Genomic DNA, 20,225 nt, shown 5'->3' on the forward strand with positions numbered 1-20,225 from the left:
CTGTCACTTGTTATAGGTGCAGATGGAAATATCCGGCTCTCGGGTAACTGTTTAGGCGGTAACTCGGCAAGGAGCCTCGTTACCGCCTAAACAGTTACCCTCGAGACCGGATATTCCCATCTGTACCTACAACCAGGGAAAGAATCTTATAGCATTCATTTGATAATGAAAAAAATCATAATAGATTATTTTCTTTCAGCTGAGAGTGTGGATGAGAGAAGGTTAAAGTCATCTGTTCCAGAGATATGCTACAGATACAATGGTAAAGGTTGTGAAAAAGATGGATCCTGTCCTTACATACATATTTGCCTGAGTTACGTAAAAGGTATGTGTGGATCTGGAAATAAGTGTAGTAAAAGCCATAATATCTGCGATCCCGCAGTAACACCAGCTCTTGGCAAACACGGAATAAATACGAAAAAAACACCGAAAGAAATTCTTGCTGACTTACAAGCAGCCGTGAAAGATAACGAAAGCGTTAGTGAACGTGATGAAGGTGGAAATTCAGAAGGTACGAATAAAGAATATTGATATAAATAATGAATTTTCTTTAAGTGTGTATGAAGGTCTGTAAAAATAATAGAGCTATATATATATATACTACTATTATTATATACTAGTATTACTATTTTGTTAATAATGCATGTTTTCACACGAAATGTCACATACTGACATTAGAATATGTATTGCAGCTAATTTTTATTCTATTTTGATAACTCACGGCCATCGTAACCGCAATAGGCGTTTTGACCAAAATTGCATATTTTGCACGTGCAGGGCATGTGTACCAACATGCACGTTTTCGTTTACACTTTTGGCATTACTGATTCAAGTCCTACTTGAAAACACATATCACGGGGAAATTTACACAAGAACAACGCGTTCGAGGTGTCGGAGTGTTGCTAGCCGGGACACATTTACAACATTTGTGTAATTATTTTTGCAAGTTCAAAATAATTTTGATACAATTTGTTTGTCCCTGTTACTTTGATGGTTATTTTCATTTATAACCTTATTTCCGTTTACAAGAACATTCAATCGTTGGTTATCTACCATCCGCGCTCTTTTGACAAAATTTAACCTAAGTACAATTCACAGCAGTGACCGATTTTGAATTTTATTGTAAAATCCTGACAGCCCGTGCGCGTTGCTTTTGTGTCAATTTCACGATGATTTGTGTTTTTCTAGAAGGGCTTTCGTCAGTTATAACAAAAGTGTTCATTAACTCATGCATGTTAGTGCAGGTGCTCTGCACGTTCAAAATATACTATATTGGTCAAAACGCCCAAAGCGGATACGTTGGCCGTGAGTCGGCCAAAAATGAAAATCCCATTATTAGCTGCATCACCTATTCAAATGTCGGTATGTGAAATTTCTTTTAAATACATGCATTATTAACAAAATAGTAATACAATACAAACTGACCGATTAGGAATTTTGTTGAGTGTATATATGTATACTATATTCTGAGCATGTTATCTTCTTTTTTTAATCAAGACGAACCTTCGATTGAGCATATATTAGATCACAAATGCTATGTAAATACATAATATACAAGATCTCGACGGGACAAGCAAAATTAGTTCGTGTTGTTAGTAGTTCGAAAAATATACATTATATACTAGTTGGCCGGGACCGAGGATTTCAAGTAAAGGGCGGTGTACGAAGTATCCAAATTCAAGCATATGGAGTTACTGATAAAAATATTGCACACATTTGTGTTGCAAGAAAAAGCAAACGGCGTACCTTTATGATTAAGTGATCTTTAATGTTTTCTACAGCATTGCATGAAAAAGGCTTACATTCAGCTAATTTGATCAGTTCATCTCGTGAAGCAACAACACCCGTAATACGATCATCCAACTGAAATGAAAATGAGTAAGCATAATAAACATGAAGTGGATATGTGCATATTGACGAGACTTTTATAGTTGATTACTGTTATAAAATTTTGTCTTTGGACTTTGAAATATTACAACATCTTCTGTACACCCTGTCGTTCCTCCTACAGCTTTCGTCGAATAAAACTAACATGCTGTGAACATGCAAATGTTATTCTGAGTTAAATGTTCCTTTTTGGAACTTACATTTCTACGAGTCATTTCCATGAGGCAAACGTCATACAGTGTTGACATCTTCACAATGTACGACTTTGCTCAGAAAATATTTCTTATATTAATATCAACCCAGTGAACAAACAATACACTTTTAAATTTTCTATTTCATTTTATCTTCTTCTAGTTCCTGATGAAGTGGCTTATGATCCTTACAAGTTGTTGTTATATAAAAAAGCAATTCGTAAAGGAAAGGAAAAAGAAAACACACTTCGCATAAATATCATTGGTAACTACGCCCAGGGTAAAACTTCATTAGCAAACAGATTGATTGGTAAAACTTGTGAAGGCGTGACCACTACAAATGGTATAGAAATCAACAGATACAAATGTCAGACATCAGACGATGGAGCCCATACATTTGTATCTTCTGAAAATGAAAACCATGAGTTTGTTAGTCGAGCTGCATCAGTTGCACGTTCAATAGAACAAACAATAAAATCAGATAAAGGTGAAACAGATTTAGAAGAAAACTTGACATATGATTTTTTGGATCAAACCATGCCCGAACAAGAAACTTCACAAGATCAACCGCAGCCAATTGAGATAAGCCCCAACGTCTCTGTTGAAGTTGTTGCAAACAAATTCAACGATACGGGGAATTTTGTCCAGCCTGTATCACTGCAAACACCTCAAGTCAACGAGGAAAAACTTATGGCACTGTCTTCTGGTGAGATGGCAACATTTTCTAACGTAGTAGAAGTTCAAAAGGACAGCCCTGAAAAATTCTTTGATATTTGGGACTTTGGGGGTCAGTACATATTTTATGCTACCCATGCATTGTTTCATAGCAGAAAAGCTTTATACCTTTTGGTTTTTGACTTAACGAAACCTTTGGATACAATAGTATTAGACGAAGAGTTTCCTGGAGAAACTGGCGATAGAAATATGGAACATTTTGCGAGATTTTGGATGGAATCTATTCATGCATATGCTGGATCTGACCCACGAGTTATACTGGTTGGTACGCATAAAGACAAGCTTCTGGGAAATGACCGATTATGGAAAGAATATTTCGAAAATATAAGACTTTTGTTTGATGATACTGAACTTATCAACCATATCGAGAAGGAAGACTTTGCTGTGGATAATCATGATATGTCAGATCCTGGCATCGCAGATCTCATTGGATTTATCTTTAAAAAGCATGAAGAGCAAGTTCACCCTGTCGAGATCCCAGCGCGCTGGATGCAACTAGAAAAAGTTCTACGAGGACAGAAAACACCTATTATCTCATTTCAAGATGTTGTCGAATTAGACAAGCGCAATGAGTATCCTCTGTTTGATGAAGAACAACTAAAACTGTTCCTTCATTATCATCACGAAAAAGGCTCATTATTTTTCTACGATGAAGACCAGTTATCAGACTTCGTTTGTTTGGATCCAAAATTCTTAATAGATGCTTTTAAATGCATTATTACTTCAGAACAGTTTTACAAAAATGACCCTGACATCCGTTCCCTTAGGAAAGTTTTGTCAAAAGAAGGCCGACTAACGCGTCAACTTATTAACAAGGTTTGGTCCAACAGGCCGGATTTTGTGGAGCATGAAGGTGTCATCATTGGATTCTTACAGAAACAGAACATTATATCAGAAGTAGCTGAATACGATACAAAGTCTGGAGGAAAGAAAAAGAAAGATTGGTTTATTGTTCCAAGTTTACTGAAGGATCACAGCTCGAAAGAAGAATTGGTGTCTTTTCTAGATAGAAAATCTCAGTCAAAAGTTCGATATTTGATGAAGTTTGATAAATCATCGATTGTACATCTGACCTTCCTTAAAGCCCTAGCTGCGGCACTTGGAACTTGGCCTGTTTTAAAGTGTGGTAAGAAAAGGCTGCTATTTGAAAATTTATGTGTTTTCAAACTCATAAAAGACCATGCAGGGATTTTAGAGCATAGAAAAGACAGTAAAACAATTGAACTTAGAGTGATAAATCTTAAGTCCAGTCCAGTTGAAACTCATCCCGCCGACGAGTTTAGACGTTTCGTTGAAGCAGTTGCACTCAATGAATTCAGAAGATTGAAGTATCATCTGTCAGAAAAAGACAAACCCTTTATTGAGGCTTACAGATGCAACCACATAGATCATGGCCAAGAAGGAAGCAGTGAGCTAAATGATTTCAAAGAAAAGGACGATATGCTTTGTCCTGATAACATTACTCATGATAACTTTGATCTCAAAAGAGCAAAAGAAGAGTGGACAATGGAATTCACAAGTGAAATGTATCCAAAAATGCAAGTAACAATCAAGACTCTGAATCGGTTGTCTCAGGTAGCAATCGGTACAAACTGGAGACTTCTTGGACCTCAACTTGGAATTGCAGAAGCCGAGATAGACCATATCAAAGAACAGCACCAACAAATTGAGATGCAAATCTATCAAATGCTTCTGAAGTGGAAGAATAGATCTGCCGAGAAAGCGACATTGGACCTATTAGTTGACGCTATAAAGAAATGTCCAAAAGTTAGCATTTACTGGGATGAAATCAGAAACACTAAAGATGAATATGTTAGGAAACTGGAAAAACTAGAAATAGGTATTAATTTTATCTATTTATTTCATATGCTGTAGCCTATGGTAACGTGAGAGCTCAAAACACTACACTTCCTTAATTTACCACCGGGAGGTGTGATCTTCATAAAACTTTGTAAGAATAATTGTCTCTATGAAGTCCACTGTTATAACTGAGATAAAAAACAAGGTCATAAGATCAAATCATAGTAAAACCTTGTTAACGCTCAAGAAGCTTTATTCCTACTTGATCTTCATAAAACTGTGTCAAATCTATTTCAAGTTTAAAACTGTGCAACCTGAGGTCAGACATTACGTCATTTGTCAATTTATAGAAGAACATTATTAAAACTCAGTTGTCCACATTTTCTATGTTATCATTTAGAGCTTTGTCAAAATGTTTGTTTCTATGAATTATTACATTATTACTTCTAGTTCAAAACTGGATTGCCTGTGTCTCAAACTATGTAACTGCAATGTATGTTAAATCATAGAAGAACCCTGTAATCTTTCTAGAGGCATTATCTTCTACTTGATCATCATAAATCTTTGTCATAATCTTAATCGCTATAAAATCTTGACGAAGTACATAATTGGGTTATTTAAGATAAAAAGCTAAGTCACCTGGTTAAATCATACAAAATCTTGTTGACACTTGAGGTCACATTTTTAACATTATAAAAAAATGTTTGTATTCTTGGAACAAGTTAAAAAGTGGGATAACTGAGATCAAAAGTTAGGTCACTAGTTTAAAGAAAGAGCATTGATAACACTCTAGAGGTAGTATGTTCTATTTCTTCATAAAACCTTGTTTGTCTTGATAAAGGCAAGGTCATATTGAAAACTGGAATATCTAGGTAGGACACTAGGCCAAGTCATAGTATGACTTTGTTAATACCCTAGATGCCAAATTTACTATCTGATCTTCATGGGACTTGATCAGATTGTTTTTTGTTTAAAATCGAGGATAAATTTAAAACTGGGTCTCTTGGGTAAAAATCAATGTCACTAGGTGAATTCATTGAAAAAAACTTAGTTAATGATCTACCTGTTTGAGGCATGGTCAGAATGTTTGTCCCTATGAAACCGTTAAACTCATACATATTTCTTTTGTAAAAATGTATATATGCTTTTAAAAATCGCCATGTAGTTTAATTTTGAGACAGACCTGTATAAATGAAATTGAAAGGCAGGAACGTTATTATGTTTTATTGTTTCTCAGGCATTTTCAAGTTTTCCAAGAAAAGAAGCAGTGCACGATAAAACACCATTTTATGGATTTTGTTGTGTTGCTAGTATACACGACCTATTTAACAACCATGCTATGCTTCTGGATAATCTCGAGAAAGGTCAATAATGCTTAGTTATGAAGATTCATGCAGATTGCGAGATGTTGTATTTAAACTGCTCTATATTTAGCTCTAGCATCCCTGAAATGTCTAATACTGAACCTTAAGAAAACAAAATAAAGAGATGATTCATACATCCATACAAAAATGCTTCTGAAGCCTTAAAAAGTAAATAGCACGAAGCATAATATAACTCTTTTTTGTATGTGACTGATCGATTGATATACTTAAATTGAATCAGGTTATATTCTTCTTCCTGCTATTTAATTTTTGATGTTTCTTATGCCGGAATTAAGGATAAATCATGTAAAATATTTGCCATTTTGATATGATGTTCCACATAAACACATTTAATACAGTTGCTAAAGCACCATTATGTTAATTCATTTCGTTTCAAATGGTATACATGTTGCAGCGAGTTAAACTTTAAATCATTTAATAAATGACAAATATTTTTTCTGAAGATGTGCTGCATATGTTCACAATACGTATACTCCTACAAATACTCCTCTTTAAAAATTCATGTCACGAAAAGTAGTATTTCGTTTGTTTACAAATATTTCATCACGTGAATTAGGAGGTACTAAATGATTTCGGTCCAAATTCGGAACAAGTCTTGATAAAAAGCTTCAACTAGTTAGCAAATTTGTAAAATTTTGTTATTCGTTCATTTGGTTCTAAGTTGATAATTTGTTTAATAAATCGGTGTATTGATATCCCACACTTTTAATTCATGATTTGAAAATAACATGTATTCTTATCGTTTAAACTCTGGATGACTGAAATTCTTTGACAATATATAAATGTATTACAGATTTTATTCAGCCTTTATCAAACAGGACTGTCACAGTCGATGAAACTTTGATTTTGGAGTGTAAAATTACCAAGCCTAATTCATCAGTAATGTGGCTAAAAGATGATGAATCAATCACACAAGATGCTAGGAAAACAATATCTTCAGACGGGAAACTACATAAACTTGTAGTGGATGGTGTTACAGTGGAGGATGCTGGCAAATACACATGTGCATATGGCACTTTTATAACAGAATGTTTTGTCAAGATCGAAGGTAAAATATACCGGTTTATTTTGGATTTGACGTGCTGGTAACTTGATCTGCAACAAAATTTGTTTAAACTACTGTGAAGTTAATGGAGCTAAAATATAAATATATATACATTGTATACAGCATTGATTTTTGGGGACTCCAAGTTTGAAGTTATTATAACATAATATGGAGGCTGGCTTACTCCTGGTGACAATGTTCAAGAAGATACTTCTGGTCACAATGTTCATGAAGAAATGTCTTTAAAAACGATGATCGACGCAATTTGAAGCATTGAAAGATTGCAGCTTTTTGTCTCGCGTCAGTCCGCTCCATATAATTCTCAACTAATATCACGCCTGTGTCATTTATGGTGTAAAGTGTTAGAAAACATAGTGCGTAGAAGAAAAGATAACAGGTTTGAACTCACTAGTGATTTTATTGCCATTGACTCTTCCAAAGCAGTGTCCTTCTGTGTTTGTTTGGCCTTGTCTATTTAAAATAGTTTTGTGCATGTGTTTGTCATTGTCACAACTCTACATATATAAGCTGTTATGCGGAATGCTTTTTTGGGGGCTGCTTTCTGGGAACGTTTTTATATCTATTGGATCCCTGTCCTTGTTTTTATCACTGTTCAATGCAAATCCATAAATAATACGCATGTCAATTTCCTTTTTCACAACAACAATTATCCTAGGTGGATTTCCATTTTTTTCTGTTTTATTTGGGTTGGTTTATTCCTTTCAACAACTTTTAAATTACAACGCACTCAACAAATATAATGACCATTGGTTTTTTTGTTTGGAACAAAGAGGACTTAAATTGTTATTCGAATTATTGCCTTTGTGACCGGGTCAGTATCAATACGACTTCAATGGGACTTAAAATACAACTCAGTGTTATTGTACTTTGATGTACGAGTATAGCTGCTTGTTTCTACCTGGTTTGGAATCACAGTACCCGGTATCACATTAACAGTAAGAACGTGCCTTATAACTACGCTAGAAATTGTCACCAGTAGAAACGTGATGAAACAATTCACATCCACTAGAGTATAAATAGATAAATTCTACTAATTATTTATTGCACGTGGTGAAAGAACTGACTTCATAACTGAATTAGAAGCGAAAATTGGTGTATTATTAGACAGGAGATTTTTTTTGTGACGCAAAAGTGACCCAAACAATGGTTAGTATATTCTTATTTTAAGTCAGCTTCAAACAATAATCACATCTTACGAGTGAGCAGTGCTCAATTTCAGTGTTCTATAAAGGAAATGATAACTATTTCTTTTCCCGCATATAACTTTGCATCTCATATAATTTTAATTGCATGCATTGTTAGGGAAAATATCTTAAAAGCATGGTGAGATAAATTGAAAACCTCGTACACATTGCACACATAAAACAGAGATGTCTTTGTTGGGCAAGCAATATAAAATTGCATCATAGCCGCATGCCCGCTTAGTTCATTGCATAGGGAGAGCGCATATCTACGGATAGCGGCGTTGTGAGTTCGGTCCCCGGGGCTAGGCTTGCTAGGGGGCGTGGGGAGTGTTGCTTTTTCCATTATTGCCCATGAACAGACTCAATCAAACCGAGTCTGCAATTTTCACTATTTGCCTTGTTCTCGGTGCTTTCGAGGGATCTACTTTCCAGATTTTATTTACTTCACAACAGCGGGTGTTAAGTGCTGTGTGGCGGCCGTAAAAAGTCGCCCCGACTTCATCTCAGTGTTGTTATATTTTCTGGTCCTTCGGGATCATTGATTTCAACTCATTTAGATTTGAAGATTGAATACTGCTTAAGCCGGTGCTAGGGGGCGTGGGCAGTGTTGCTTTTTACATTATTGCCCATGAACAGACTCAATCAAACCGAGTCTGCAATTTTCACTATTTGCCTTGTTCTCGGTGCTTTCGAGGGATCTACTTTCCAGATTTTATTTACTTCACAACAGCGGGTGTTAAGTGCTGTGTGGCGGCCGTAAAAAGTCGCCCCGACTTCATCTCAGTGTTGTTATATTTTCTGGTCCTTCGGGATCATTGATTTCAACTCATTTAGATTAGAAGATTGAATACTGCTTAAGCCGGTGCTAGGGGGCGTGGGCAGTGTTGCTTTTTCCATTATTGCCCATGAACAGACTCAATCAAACCGAGTCTGCAATTTTCACTATTTGCCTTGTTCTCGGTGCTTTCGAGGGATCTACTTTCCAGATTTTATTTACGTTATCCGTGACGATTTGATAAAAGACACTGTGTCTGAAACAAATCGTCGTCTACCTCTGATTCATGTGGGAAAGTTGACAGTTACTCGAGGAGAACAGGTTTATACTGGTAAAGAATCCAGGAACACTGGTTAGTTAACTATGGTGGCTTATTTCTGCCATTTCGTGTGTTCGTGTCGGCGAGGCAAAATGTCGAAGTGACTAATGCTTATTTGTCGGCGGGTCAAAATGTCGACGACACACAAACACGAAATTTCGAAATAATGCTTATTTCTCATGTGCTCGCCTTTCGATTTTCGAGGCGAAAACACGAAGTAAGAAAACATTGAAGGCGAAATAACGAAATTTCAGAGGCGAACACACGAACTTTTGAATTTATTACTTTTCATATCGGCGGGTATAAAAACTTCGTGTTGTCGCCCTTCTTTTGTCGTGTCTTCGTGTATTTGCCTCGAAAGTCGAAAGGCACGACAAATAAGCAGTTTTCGACCTTTCATTTGTTCGTGTCTTCGACCACATGAAAATGTGCATTTTCGTCATTCCGTGTATTAGCCTTCCGGTAGACATGCGCATAACATTACGCTTCTGTCAGTCTTACGGGGCATCATTTCGCCGTCCTAAGCTTTGAATGCTATCTAAATAATGTGTTTTACTATTTATAAAATAATATTTGTCCTACATTTATGAAAGATAATGATTAATATTCCATAAAAGATGTCATTGTGTAAATATTTTATTGTGTTTTTAATGATTACCATTCAAACCCGTTTACTGAAGGAGCTCTTATCCAGTTGTAAGGACCCGTTTAAGCTTACGTCTTGTTGGTATATTAATATACTAGTTGCGATTTAATGTCCATTTGGGTTCTTTCAGTTCTGCACATTGAAGAAGAAGGTCGTTTGCAAACAGATGTCAGGGTTGATTTTGCCTCTAATCGAAGGAACCCTCGATTGTTTATACTTGCTGATGTTTAATATATGGACGTAATTATTCCATGCGCATCTAGATATTGTGAAGGAATACTTAAATAGTATTTTGAGATATTTGTTGAGTGATTTAAATCTTATCAGTTTTGCAGTTTATATAGCAGGGAGGTAGACTGATATTATTTGCTTATTTTTGATATAATTTGTATTTATGGATATGTCTGCGTAATTACCGAATGACTTTAACATTAAATTGATTAATAGCTTTTCTGTTATACTTTGCAGTTACCATAATGACTATTTGTTTTGTAACCTGCTACAATTTAATCCTGGAGTATTGAGGTGCTTATTTGTGTGTTACTGGAAGGTGTACACTTAAACGAGAGGTGAAAGAGCAAGTCGATATTCGAAGGTTATATGAATTATTATATTGGTAATATGTGTTGCAAATTTATGCAGGTAATTATGTGGTTTCCCCAGCGAATGTTGATAACAAACATCAAGCATAAACAATCGAGGATTCCTTCGATTAGAAGCAAAATCAACCCTGGCATCTATTTGCAAACGACCTTCTTCTTCCATGTGCAGAACTGAAAGGACCCAAAAGGAGATTAAATCGCAACAAATATATTAACATATCAACAAGACATAAACTTAAACGGGTCCTTAAAACCGGATAAGAGCTCCTTCAATAAACGGTTTTGAATGGTAATAATTAAAAAACACCTTACTGAAGATAGCGTGGCACAGAAATTAATAATACTAAAAAAAACTCGAGACAGTAGTATGAATATATTACTTTTGCTATTTACAATTTTACTAAAGCAAGCAATTAATATCTAATTTCGTTTTAATTAATGATTGGCAGATTGGTCACAGCTTCACATAAATGTCAATGTACAAATACATATTATATAAAGTATATGTTTACAATGCAGATGTGGAGGCCCTGTGAACAGAGGCCTACAGTATACTTGAAACAAACAAACTTCTTATTACACAACGTTAAGATATACTGGTGGAGGCTGACCTAACCGCCTCATGTCGAGAATTTGGAACAACGTGGAAAATTCTTGACAACCGCCACTAGTATAGCGAACCAACCCTGTCTGAGAAACTGTTCCTTAATAATTTACTGCTAAAGAGGACTGAAGTTTGTGTTGCAGAATGAATAAAAACAAAATATTTCCGAAATAAGACTAGTGCACCCCATCCCTGTTGAAGAGACCCGTCACAGAATCGACGATTTCTGGATAACGAATGTATCCACCAATGCAAGTTGAAAACAATGAGCAGCAAAATTATTATTACGTTTTCTTGCTATCTCTAATGAAAAATAAGTGAATCACACAGTGAATAACAATGATACCTTGATTGTCTTCAAAAGGAAACACGTGTACACGAAACATTTTCAGTGTGTTCGTGTCGGCGGGTCGAAGTAACGAAAGGTCGAAAACAGCTCAGTTGTCGTGTGTTTGCATTTCGCCTTTCGAGGTGAATACACGAAGACGCGACCAAAGAAGGGCGACAACACGAAGTTCTAATCCCCGCCGATACAACAAGTAATAAATACAAAAGTTCGTGTGTTCACCTCTGAAATTTCGTTATTTCGCCTTCAATATTTCGTTACTTCGTGTACATGACAAATAAGCATTACTTCGACATTTCGTGTTTTCGTTACTTCGACATTTCGCCCCGCCAACACGAACACACGAAATGGCAGAAATCAGCCACCATAGTTAACTGCCCATCATTACATAACTGAAATACTGTTGAAAAACGGCGTTAAACCCAAAACAAACAAAAAGCATTCTCGGTAGTTGTGCTAAAGTTTATAAAAGTTAAACTGCTATATAACTTTAAATTATTAATTTATCCCGTGGATGCCAGATGGATACAAAACAATTCACGAGTTCGCCACCATTGTCAATAATCTCCGGGAGCAGTTTCATATATTACCCAAACATAACAGTAATTTTTAAACATAATTTTATTACCTTTTTCTAATTTTCTGGAGGGGTGGCTTTCAAATGTTGCCTAATTACCTGATATACAAGAGCTGATATAATCATCTGTTTTTATTGTGGTTTTATCCACCATTGATTATGCTTAATGTATTTTAGACAACATTGTGGTCAGAAAGCTTTAGGCAACATTCGTAAAATAGTTATTTGTAAAAACAATTTTCTATATGCAAAATCAGAGCAAATGTTAAGATGTGTAAATGCGTCATCTTAAATCCTAGTTTGAAATATGGGCACTAGACAAATCTGCGTGTTACTTGTGATGCTTACTTGTAATACCAGGATCATTCAATATACTTCAACCGTTGCTATTACATAACTTATAAAATAAATGACCGGTTTATAGTTTGAGCTATTGAACTGTCTATACACAAAGTCAATATAAAAGCTTGTAAATTCATTTCCGATGTAATAACCAAAGCACTAATTGAATGACTTTCCGGTCAATAGTCAAAACCATTAGTTTTTAACAAATATCGATTGATTTATTTGTTATTGTTCCATATTATCAATGGTTTTCTGTTGCATAGTGAAGACGGAATATGTCTGTGAATCCTGCCTAAGAGTGTGAAATTCTATGGCCCTAAGATTTTAGAATAACTGTTTATATTTATATTTTATCTGTCAAAATGTCGTCAGTAGTAGCCATAATACCGTCTGTCTTTGTATGTTATCTGCAAAATTGTTCGTTAGCGTGCTTCATTTCTGTCGCAAAACTTCTTTATGAGTTTGTCATTTACGTTTGCTATTGCATGTATCTCTTAAAAAGTGTCACTAGAAATAGGCTGAATATTTAAAACACTATTAAAACAATTGTACTGTTGGAAATCTGCACAGCCTTGTAAAATATCTTATTCTGTTCAAGCTAACGCTATGCAATACGATATGTATATGGAAACGGCATGTCACCTTAACTTTTTGTTTTCAAAATTTTTCATCAAGGGGAGCGGTGGTCTAGTGGATAAGGTGTCGGCCGCTCAATTCAGGGGTCGTGGGTTCGAGCCCCAGTGGGGTCACGACCATGACTTCTCATATTACACCAGTACTGGTTTTTCCAGGAAGCGGACTCGAAGTGGTTTCAATAAGCTTGAAGCTTTCATCACAATCGAGCTAAAATAAATTAGTATAAACTAAAATTTCATCATGCAGTATCTGTTCATACTTGTTCCTTAGGAATCCTGCAATCTAAGATAAACCTGTTTAGTTTAAAAAATATTAAGGCAGTTGCGTCATGTATTGAAAGACCTCGTGTAATTTGTTTGCTTAAATGATCGTTTGGTTTGGGATTTAACTCTAACGATTTGTCTGTTAGTTTCCAAACTTTGTGTATTTGGATTAAGTACCTGTACTAGCCAGTTTCCAAACTGGTGTATCTGTATTCCGCGCAAGTAGTGATTAGTTCTTAAACTGGCTGTATTTGGATTTAGTACCAGTACTGACCAGTTTCCAAACGGTCATTTCTTAATTTATTATCGGTACTGGCCAGTTACCAAACTGAATGTATTTGGATTCAGTACCTGTATTGACAAGTTTCTAAACTGGGCGTGTCTGGATTCAGTACTAGCACTGACCAGTTATCATCTAGATGTATGTGGATTCAGAACTGTATCTGGATTCTGTACCAGTATTGACAAGTCTTCAAATAACAATTCTTCACACAGATCACAGAATCAGAGGTGAAGGAAATTACTTTTGACATTGCCTTATCGTCATGGTAAACATTCAACATCGCCGTTGATCGAACCTGTGCGAATTGGTTGGACATTTGAAACCTATCAAATTTGCTAAAAAATAATGTATTTTTTATTTAATAAGGCCAGCAAAACAATTATTTTAAATTATTTTATAAATTATTTTTGCCATCGAGTGTGTCCTGTGTTATAGCATGATCACTCAAGGGGCTAAACAGTTTTTAAAAGCTAGTTCCTCCTGGCGTTTCTCATAACTGTCCATATCTTCATGTGTATACCTGTCCCTTTCCACTGTTTTCCATTGTGACTGTCTGTCTTGTGCATATGTGTGTTGTGTCTGTTGGCATTTATAACTGTCTGGTCGTGATACTGTCATTTGTTCCCTGTTTTGTCATTTTCTTATTCTCTAGGAAACTGCTCATTTTCAAAATTATGTATAAATATTTGGTATAATTTTTTACCTTTCCTGTTCAGACAATTTTTATTCAGCATTTGCCATGATGTGATATATTTATTTGTTTTCAGACCCACATGGACCCTTGAAGTTCACGAAGGAACTCTCAGATATAGAGGCAGGGAACATACATAGCACGGTCACATTTTTATGTGAACTCAGTAACAGCCAAACTGAGGTGGAATGGTACTATTGCAATAAGCGTTTTTGTCCCTCAAACAAGCGTTTATATCCCTCAAAGAAGCATGCAGTTATAGATGATGGATCTACTCATATGTTAAAGATTAGAGATGTTTCCGAGGAAGATGAAGGCACATACTCGGTCTCGGCAAAGGGTCTAAGGTCAAAGGCTACACTTTACGTTGAAGGTATAAAAATCTTTTTCCCCCTCGTAGTAGTATTCTAATCCAGAGCATACCTTGTCAAGTTAAATACACGAAATTAAATTACTTTGATCTTATTCTAAGATGGATTATGATAGGCCATTCACAATGCGCTCAAAATGAGCTACTGTGACCGGTCATTGTCCGGCGTCCGGCGTCGTCCTTCCTCAGTCGTGCGTCAACATTTGTCATGTTAACACTCTAGAGGCTACAGTTATGACCCAATCTTTATGAAACTTGATTGATGATGTCTAGGTTAAGTTCAAACCTGGGCCATAAAGGGTGAAAATAAGGTCTGTAGGCCAGATCAAAGGAAAATCTTGTTATTAACACTCTAGAAGCCACAATTTTTATCTATCTTCATGAAACTTGGTTAGAATGTTTATATTGATGTCTAGGTCACTAAAGTCTGTCCCACCTATCTGGTTAACATCATTTTTACCAATGAAGGTAGGATAAAAATTGTTATTAGGTCCTACGTCATTTTTGCAGAACTTTCATTAGCTAATTTTTTAGTAGCTACGATAAATTGGCTTATTTTCGGGATGTAATATATGAATATGTAAGTCAAGGTAGCTGGCTTTGATAAACTGTATTATAAAGGATCATTATTTTAGTTAAATAAATTACATTTCTTGTGATTATCTATTTAAGATCTTTTCGTGATTTACCTATTTATTTCGCCGTATTTACTCGCTCATATCATATCGGACGATATTTTGTTTAGTTGTCAACAAATGATCAGAGTGTCTTTATCATCATCGGCATGTTTATAGCTTCCTAAAATAAAGTTTTTAATAAAGTTTTGTAGTTTGTTACATGTTGTAAATCATTTTTGATAGAAGATGTCAATTATCGGCGGTCAGTTAGAATTAGGTCTTTTGATATGTAATTATCTTACAATACAATTGCCTTAGAATAATGAGCTCATCATTTTGTTCAAGCAAACAATAAGAACCAATCAAGCTAAGATTATTGACTTATGTTCATGTATGATATGTAGATATAGAGTTGGCTACCTAGACCTTTAGACTAAAGGTTCCGGTAGAACCGGCTACCTAGCCACTGCCAAATTGAAAACTGAGGATCTTTTATAGTATCAATAGAGGTCTGAAAGTTAATTATTATGATAGTAACTGTTATGCCTAAGTTCTTGCAAAAATATTACTTATTTGTGATTTATAACTTGCTTTCCTTATATTATATAAAGATTGCCCTCTTTTTGAAATCATTGAGAGATAAAACACGGATTACCACTATATGTGTAATGTTGGTCGTAAATGTGACTTTAGATACATATGTTTTATAGTTCTATTCAGTCTAATTTATAAAGGTCGAAATATCTACCAAAAAAATTTCATATTAATGCATGTACAAAAATTATCCTTCATATTCAAAAGAACACGATTACGTTCAACCTCGTAAACCTGTTTGCATGGGTATCAGGAAGGCGGTACACGATGTTGAAAGTCGAGACTTTGATGATGAAAAGCCGATCCTACATTGATGAAAAGTCCAAAATACAATGATGAAAAGTCGAATGTATGATGGTGAAAACTCGAATCTACGATGATGAAAACTCGAAACTACGATAGTGGAAAGTCGAAACTAAGATGCTAAAAAGTCGAACCGCGAAACCACGATGGTGAAAATACGAAATGATTTCGACTTTCAGCATCATAGTTTCGTGGTTTTGACTTTTAAACATCGTAGTCTCGTTCTTACGTTGCTTCGAGCTCACATACGTTATGAGGCGATGGCCCTACCGGAACACCGTGCGTAGACATCATGCGCGGATCCAGCCATTTTTCTCAAGTGGTGTTCCGACCGAACCCTTACCATGGCAAACATGTGTCTGTTTATATTTAATAATTTGAGGTTATTTATGTGGATGTTAGCCGTTTACAAATAAAGCGTTGTTAATAAGTATTTGTTGAACAGGCTTAAAGAGGAAATAGCGGGTCATACTCCCCCTGAATATTTTGAAATTCAGCGCTTCATTTCCTGCATTCTGGGACGTTTTAGAAGCATTTAATAACATCTTTTCCATTGCCATTGTATATACAATAAACCCCTTATTTTCACATTTTTATGAGCTCACCTGTTAAATTAAAAGGTAAAATTATTCGTATCTTTGAGATAATTAACATAAATATGAATTAGCGCTCTACGTGAAGCAGCCTCATACACTTTGAATGCGGCCCTAATGTTGCCTTTTCGAAAAATCATTATTTTTCCTTCTTCTCTTCTTTCCTCTTTTCTAGGATTCTCCAAGGGGTAGCCATATACCTTTGCTTTTTTATCGTTAAATTTGTTTTATCAGTTGTCACAAGTTCAAACGAAGATGGAATGCAGACGGAGAGAACTTTGCTTTGCTTTAAGTCAAGATCTAGTATCTCAGATGTGAAGCCGTTGATCCCATCTTATTTTTAAATACACTATCTTTTCTATCAGCATCGGCGCCCTCTCAATTTAACTTCAATGTTAGAATTATGAGATTGTATTCATATTTTTTAAAATTTGCACAACAATGCAGACTTACAAGTGTGGCCCCTTTTTGTATCAAATCAAATTATACAAATTCTAGTTTAAGTGATTTAAGGATCATTCTAATGTTTTTAACATTTTCTTTTTATAAACAAAGAAGGATTTTACCGTGTAGTGTTTTGCCGATTAAAACATGTTTCACAAAATGACCTACTTTTGGTAATGCGTCCATTTACGCCTAAAAAGGATTCCAGATTGAAATCCCTTCAATGGAAATCGATTTTTGTTTTGCCTGCTTTGTGGGCAAATAAAACTTTTTTCGTTAATATGCGTCGTAATTAGGCCCTAATCACCTCTCTTATCTCATTGGTCAGGATAAGGCGGACCCGATGATGCCATTTTCAAATTTGGTGCCAAAATATTTAGTGCAGGATTAAAAAGCGCTTATAAAGTGTTAACTACAAGCTGCAAGCAATGTCTATTTTCCGACATTAACAAAGTTGCAGGGCGATATTTTGCGCGGCCGTGGTATACGAGCGAGATAATAGTTAAACTAATGGTATCTGTTTTTATCAATCATGGAAATAAAATTAATAAGCTCTAATTACATGTTCAATACGGGTTTTTAGATTATCATAAGCTCCTATAGCCTTGTCCCCTTACCATTCCATTTTTTTTGCTTATTTAGCATTTTTATTGTTCGTTTTCTCCGGGATATCTGCAGGCCCAGGCCTGCCGTGCCTTATTGAAGCGTACGCCACTGGTTAGATGAACAGTACTTAAGGCAAGTCTACGTCATTCAGTTTTATGTAACTTGTGATGTCACTTTCAAATCGGACGCGATAGAAAAGTGTAGTGTGTTTTCAAAGCAGTAGTTTTATGGAAATTAATTTTGGAAAGGGTGATATACCGAGGATAATTCTTTGAAATACATTCAATGGGAAGGAAGGATTTTTAAATCGTAGAATACAGGTTATTTTTTTAGCCATGCGTATGAAAAATGGTGTAATCAACGCATTGTTTAATATGTATGGTGCAATTGGTGCCTGAATATCATCTAGAGTGCCGGGGCCACTTACTGAGTGTAGTTGTTTGACATAGAACAAAAATGAAGTTGTATTCCGATTGGACGGTGGAAAAATAAATGGGGAATTGATAATTTGTAGAAATCTAAATCGGACCTTGGGATACAGCATACAGTTAACTTGGAATTTGAAAGTTGCATGTGAGTAAATTTGTCTTCCCTGCATTTGAAATTTGTTTTGAATATACGAACTGTTCAATCTGTTGATCTTTCAAGGTATTTCAGTACAAAACGACGATTATTCATTTCTAAATCCATTTTGAGTTGCTCCCCAAGTAATTCACGTGAACAGTCATGTTCTCCTCCTTTTTAGAGAGTAAACTGGCGGCCGATTTTTTACAACAGTGAGCTGCCGTTGGAAAAATATATGTGGCATTCATTTAGCAATTCGAGTACTTAGAGAAAAATCCTTGAAATTCTCGAGGGTGACTTTTTTGTAGTTTAACTAACGGTATTTACTTTACCGATAGCTGCACCAGTTTTGTCACCGTGCATCCAAGTTGATGTTAACCGATGGGATGGGACAGACTTTAGGTCAAATCAAAGAAAAATCTTGTTTACACTCTAGTGGCCACATTTTTTCTCCAATCGTCATGAAACTTGGTCAGAGTGTTTATATCCTTAAAAAATCAGACGAGTTTGAAACTGGATCATGTGATGTCATAAACTGGGTCACTAGGTCAAACAAGGTTACACTGTTATGGTGTGTTACTCTGGTGAGCGACCTAGGGCCATCTTGGACGTTTTATTTTTATTCCTGTTGAATATAATAGTAGTAAGTAAGTCACTTAGTGTTGATAGTATCTATCCAAGTAAAGTTAGACCGCAATAATCCGAAAATAGCCAATTCTACTCGTCTTTATTTCGTATACAATAGTTGTATAAATCCAGCACGATAACTCAAACGATAACATATTTGATAATTATGATTTTTCTTCATTAAAACGTTACAATACAGAAGATATTTTTGTATAACATTACAGTATGCACTTAACGTCTATCATTAATACTCTTTTTGAGTTCAACGGTGCATGAGAACCATGAAAATCAAACATGCTGTCGTATTATCGTGCTGGAGTAGTATATGTCACCAGCGTTCCAGATGAAGATACTACAAGAGAAAACAATTAAAATTCATGAAATATGATACATAAAATAATGTAAACGATAACATTACAATACATTAAATCGGAAAAATATATTCAGTACACTCAGTTCCAAAAGAAAGTATGCACTTAGTTTTCTGTTATTTTTTCTCGGTTATTTTCATGAAAACTTATAATGTTTGGTAGCAAAATTTAAATCAGTTCGTAAACAAATTGGTGTGCATTTTAGATTTTGAGTTATACCTGAGAGTTAGTGTATGAAAAAATGAAACAAAAACGTCGGGGAATTTTTTGAAATATTTAAACTTAAAAAGTGCACACTTTCCTTTTGAACTGAGTACATGTATAAGTGATTTCGAACCCCTGGTAACGTGCGTGGAAGTCAGACACCTTACCTCTACGCCACCATGTCATCAATTAACTCTACATGTTACTTTAGTAATGTAGATACTTTCAGGACACTACTATTGCGTAAATTAACGAAAACGCCCGAAAATATTGGCGAAGATTAATGATTGCCAGGCCAATACTTACGGACAATATTTATGGGTTTAATGACGCGCCATAGAATAACTGCATTCGTTTGTATTTCAATGATGGTAAAATTATACACGAGATGCATAAAAAATATGAAAATCATAATATTTATAGGTTATTAGCTTTGTATCGGGAAATATGCACGAGTTCTTCAGCGGAAATATTGCGCGACTTTAGGAGCGCAATATTCTTCCGCTGAAGAACGAGTGCATATTTCCCGATGCAAAGATAATAACCTTTTTTATTACATACGCATCTACACGTATAAATATTATGTAAATATCATAA

At 35.4% G+C, this 20,225-nt stretch overlaps 1 protein-coding gene across 1 annotated transcript in view; it reads left to right on the forward strand.

Annotated features, from left to right (window-relative positions):
- Positions 1-199: 199 nt before the first annotated feature.
- The window catches only part of LOC123552619 (uncharacterized), a gene marked incomplete at its 5' end in the record, with an annotated part of 60,604 nt that continues 40,578 nt past the window's right edge, over positions 200-20,225 (forward strand). The window contains 4 exons of the mRNA XM_045342361.2: positions 200-511; positions 2,242-4,653; positions 6,792-7,046; positions 14,412-14,708. Of these exons, the coding sequence (XP_045198296.2) occupies positions 200-511; positions 2,242-4,653; positions 6,792-7,046; positions 14,412-14,708 (3,276 nt within the window). The remainder of the gene's footprint in view (positions 512-2,241; positions 4,654-6,791; positions 7,047-14,411; positions 14,709-20,225) is intronic.

Source organism: Mercenaria mercenaria, unplaced genomic scaffold (genome assembly GCF_021730395.1).
Source record: "Mercenaria mercenaria strain notata unplaced genomic scaffold, MADL_Memer_1 contig_4717, whole genome shotgun sequence".
Classification (NCBI taxonomy): Eukaryota; Metazoa; Mollusca; class Bivalvia; order Venerida; family Veneridae; genus Mercenaria; species Mercenaria mercenaria.